This window comes from Pinus tabuliformis, chromosome 1_2, assembly GCF_031772625.1.
Source record: "Pinus tabuliformis cultivar Carrire ecotype Pingquan chromosome 1_2, CPIR1, whole genome shotgun sequence".
Classification (NCBI taxonomy): Eukaryota; Viridiplantae; Streptophyta; class Pinopsida; order Pinales; family Pinaceae; genus Pinus; species Pinus tabuliformis.
The window spans coordinates 689,195,046-689,200,151 of NC_142298.1; the positions used below are offsets into that span (position 1 = coordinate 689,195,046).

Consider the following 5,106-nt stretch of genomic DNA (forward strand, 5'->3'; position numbering starts at 1 on the left):
TGTAGAGGATTTGGAAATCATCTGGTATGAACTTAAATTGTCTAGAAACTCTATTTCACTTGTATTCCTCTAACTGGTCTTTATAAAACCTCTTGGCTAAAAAAATATCAAAGTATGTTAGTTTGACAACTCATGTTGGGTTGCTTTAATAATGGGCCATACACGAATTGGGTGTTTTGTGATGTAATACGTAGTGGATGTTAGTCACCTTTTTTTGGGGAGACCTGGAAATATTATAGGAATGTCAACATGTTCTAGAAAATACACAGAGTGTAGCATGAGTCTAGACACCAAATATCACTGCTAATTTTCATTGTAAAGGTCATAAAAATATTAAGGAGATGGAAGGCACGTCGAATTTCACGGAAGTGCAACTGAGTTGTGTGCCATCACTATCATCAACCGATAATTGCAAAAAATGCTTGAATGCTTGTTTTACATTTCTTCACAACCTTGAAGGTGTACAAGATAAGGTGACCTTAAGCATATGCACGGATGCTACCTTTGTTACCATAGTGAGCTATGGTGATTCAAACTTTGCAAACGAAAAAGTAAGTTGTTTTTTTAATGCTCAAGGCCTCGAACATCAACTTGTCTCACAAAGAAATGGGACCATACTTGCACCAGCACCTTCAACATCAATATCTTTAGTCCAAGCCCATAATACTCTCCAACTGCTACTCATTCAAGTGTGGCCCGCATAAGGAAGGCTCTCTCCTCGTCGCATTTGGTAGTCATTCTTGGAGTTGGAGTTACACCAGTGCCACTGTCACTTTTATTTCTATTAATACACAGGAAAATGAAAGAATTGGAGAACCCATATACTCCAAATCACTCTCAATGGAATAGAACTTTGAGATCAAATACACGCAGTAACTTGCATGAATGGAAAAAGGGTCACAATCAATGTTTCAGATGCAGGGAGATTAGAAGGGTAATAAATGATTTCAGCACTATTATTGGCAAGGGAAGATTTGGCACTGTTGATAAAGCCCTATTTAAAGATGGACTTATCTCTGCTGTGAAGCGAATGAACAAGATTTCTCAACAAGATGAATTTTGCAAAGAGATGGAACTGTTAGGGCAGTTGCATCATCAACATCTTGTCACATTAATAGGATTTTGTTATGAAACCAGCTCAAGAAGAGATAGAAAAGATAGATCAACGCCTTAGAATTCAGCCTCTTCGAGGGGGCAACCTCCTGTACATTACATAAATGAACAATTCTTGGATGATTCAAATGAAAAAACCTCCTTTCTATATATAGGAGTCTAAGGAGTCACAATATAACCCATCGACCTAACAATAATAACAATAGAGGGATTCTATGGAGCACAATAATAACAATATGGGGATAATAGGGGCACAACAATATTAATAAGGGATGCAACTACAATAGTAATGGGGTAATCACTAGTATTATAGGGACCCAACATGCCCCTCTCCTTTAGAAAAGTGTTGTCCTCAATGCTTGAGTAGTTCTGGATGCTTCTGTATAAATTTCTCATCCTCCCATGTGGAATCTTCAGCGGATAAGTTCTTCCACTTGATAAGATACTCTGAAATTGATCAATTTCGTAGCTGTCGAGTTCTTGTTTCTGTGATTGCTTCCGGTTCCAATATAATTTTTCCTTCCTTGTCAAGTTCTGGCAATATTGTTTGAACTGGGAGCTTGTCGCCTATAACCTTCTTTAAACATGAAACATGGAAAACTAGGTGCAATCGAGAAGCTGCAGGAAGCTCCAATTTGTATGCCATAGTACCAATCTTTTGCAACACCTTGTATGGACCATAATACTTTGGTGATAATTTATTATCCTTCTTAGCTTGCTTGAGGGACATTTGCTTATATGGTTGTAGCCGTAGGAATACCCAATCACCTACATCAAAACTTCTTTCGCTGTGATGTTGATCTGCCGTTGTTTCATTCTATTCTGTGCCAACACGAGGTTATCCTTTAAGAGTTGGAGGACTTGTTGTTGATGTTCGATGTGATGTTCCACTGCTTGAACCTTAGATTTTTCTCTTAAATATGATGTGATGGATGGTGGCTGATATCCATAAAGTGCCATAAATGGGGTCATTTTTGTTGCTGTATGGAAGGAAGTGTTATACCACCATTCAGCCAGAGGCAACCATTTGACCCATTGTGTCTTTTTATCAGATACAAAGCAACAAAGATATCCTTCCAAACATTTGTTTATTATCTCAGTTTGCCCATCAGATTAAGGATGATAAGATGAGCTATGAGCTAACTGAGTACCAAGATAAGAAAATAATTCTCTCCAAAAATTTCCAGTGAAAATGGGATCTCTGTCACTTACAATAATCTTTGGGTTTCCATGTAGCTTTTGAATTGTTTCCATAAATGCAATAGAAACTGTATTGGCTTTAAATGGATGTGATAATGCACAAAAGTGTGCATACTTGGTAAGTCTGTCAACTACCACCATGATGACACTCTTTCCCTCAGACTTGGGTAAACCTGTGATAAAATCCATTGAAACTTCCTCCCAACGTTGGCTTGGAATGGATAAAAGTTGTAATAGACTCGGTGTATTAATTGTTTCAACTTTATTTTGTTGGCAAACCAAACATTCCGCCACAAATTTTTGAATATCCGATTTAAGGCCATCCCAAAAAAATTCCTTCTTAACCCTGTGGTAAGTTTTTAAAAATCCTGAGTGCCCTCCTAAGGGAGAAGTGTGCAATTCCATAAGAATCTTTTGTTTTAGTTGGGAATTCTTACAGAGGTATAAGCGATCTTTGTACCATAAAGAATCATTTTTCCAGCTAAATGTATCAGACGTACTGGAATCTTGTTGTAACTTTCGAATAAGTGCCCACACTTCTTCGTCATTCTTCCATTCATCCCTTGCTTCGTTTATCCAATCTGGTTCGATAATAGAAATGGCGCACAACAATGCTTCCACATCCTCATCCTTTTTTGAGAGTGCATCTGCCACCACATTTTGCTTCCCTTTTTTGTAGATGATTTCAAAGTCATAACCCAACATCTTTGTGACCTACTTTTGTTGCTCTTCAGAGGATAATCTTTGTTCTAAAAAGTATTTAAGGCTATCAAGATCCGTTTTTACCTTGAAGTGTCTTCCCATTAGGTAGGGTCGCCATTTCTTAAGTGCATGGAGTATTGCTAACATTTCCTTCTCATAAATAGCTTTGTGTAAAAAATTTCCCTTGATTGGATGACTTTCAAAAGCAATGGGTCTTTCATCTTGCATTAAAACAACACCAATTCCATTTCCTGAAGCATCACATTCCATAATAAAGGTTTTTGTGAAGTCCAATGTAGCTAAGATCGGTGCTTGGCACATTGCCTCTTTAAGATGTTCGAAGGCCTTTGTTGCCTCTGAAGTCTATGAAAATGCATCTTTCTTCAATAATGTTGTTAGAGGTGCTGCTATTCTCCCATAATTCTTAACAAACTTGCGATAATACCTTGTCAACCCGAGAAATCCTCGCAGATTCTTTATGGATGTGGGGATTTTCCATTCCTTAATGGCTTTAATTTTGCTAGGGTCTACCTTAACTCCTTCATGAGATACAATATGACCCAGATATTCCACCTCTTGTACTCCAAAGAAACATTTGGATCTTTTTGCATATAATTGTTTCTCCTCCAATAGTTGTAGCACCCTGTCAACATGTTCAACATGATCCTTCCAAGACTTGCTCTAGATTAGTATATCATCAAAAATACTAACACAAATTTTCTAAGGAATGGTTTGAAAATGGAATTCATCAAACCTTGAAATGTTGAAGGTGCATTGGTAAGGCCAAAAGGCATGACCAAAAATTCATAATGACCCTCATGAGTTCTAAATGCTGTTTTCGGAATGTCTTCAGTCTTCATTCTGATTTGATGATATCCTGAACGAAGATCCAGCTTGGTGAACTAAATTGATCCATGCAATTCATCCAGTAATTCATCAATGTCAGGAATAGGAAACTTATCTTTAATAGTGAGCTTGTTGAGCTCCCTATAATTCGGACACATGCGCCATGATCCATCCTTCTTGTGCACTAATACTACTGGAGAAGAGAAAGAACTTTGACTTGGTTGAATTATACCAGCCTCTAGCATTTCTGCAACCATACGTTCAATTTCACTCTTTTGGGCATAGGGATATCTGTACGGCCTAATGTTTGGAGGAACACTTCCTGGAATCAGATGAATAGCATGATCATGATCACGAATAGGTGGGAGACCTTTGGGAGTCTCAAATACCTTGGAATGATTGTCCAAGAATTTTTGGAGATCTGGAGAAATAGATGATTCCAATGTGGAAACATCTAGCAAACATAATTGTGCAATTACACCCGTTTGTTCCTTTTTTAGAAGCTTTGTCATACTGTTAGAGCTGATTATCTTTCCCGGTTTCCCTGCAATACCCCTTAATTCAACTTCCTTTCCTTCCACAGAAAATTTCATGAAAAGTTCTTGAAAATTAAAAGCTATTGTACCTAAGGATTGTAGCCATTGGACTCCTAGTACAACATCAACACCTCCCATTGGAATGGAAAGCATTGGGCTAGTCAATACATATTCTCCCATCGATAGCTTGATATTATGGCACTTTCTAGAGCAATTTATTGTTCCTCCATTTGCAACCATCACTTGACACTCTGGTGCTAGATATAAGAAGCAATTCAATTCTTTTGCTACCTTACAATGAATAAAATTGTGGGTACTTCCTGAATCAATCAACACTATTACCTTTTTCTTCTTGATTTGTCCTTCTGTCTTGATGGTTTGAGGAGTGGTAATTCCCACCAATGCATTACAAGATATGGTCGGATTCATTTCTTCTTTATCTAGGCTTTGTTCCTGGAGTATATCCTCTTCTTTTGACCTTGCTTGCTTTTTCTTCTTTCTTTTCACAATCTATGTAGAATAATTTCTTCTCAACACACTTATGTACTTTAGTGTATTTGCTTCACAACTGTAACAAATCCCTTTTGCTCTTTTTTTCCAATTGTTGTGGTGTCAAATTATAGGTTGTGGAAGACGGGGAAACAACACTTCCATCTTATAGTTGTGAGTGTTATGCTTTTGGTTGCCATAATTTTGTTTCCATTTTTCT

At 37.5% G+C, this 5,106-nt stretch overlaps 1 protein-coding gene across 1 annotated transcript; it reads left to right on the forward strand.

Annotated features, from left to right (window-relative positions):
- Positions 1–341: 341 nt before the first annotated feature.
- Positions 342–1,174, forward strand: LOC149207615 (putative receptor-like protein kinase At1g49730). The gene is made up of 2 exons (XM_089398091.1): positions 342–551; positions 896–1,174. The coding sequence occupies exons 1-2, from the start codon at positions 342–344 to the stop codon at positions 1,172–1,174; spliced, it is 489 nt and encodes a 162-aa protein (XP_089254217.1).
- The last annotated feature ends 3,932 nt before the right edge of the window (positions 1,175–5,106 follow it).

Excerpts from the sequence above, each read along its gene's own strand:
- LOC149207615 (XM_089398091.1), top strand. The coding sequence starts at position 342 with ATGGAAGGCACGTCGAATTTCACGGAAGTGCAACTGAGTTGTGTGCCA. Across the intron at positions 552-895 it reads CAAACTTTGCAAACGAAAAA|GGTCACAATCAATGTTTCAG; the intron begins GTAAGTTGTTTT and ends GAATGGAAAAAG.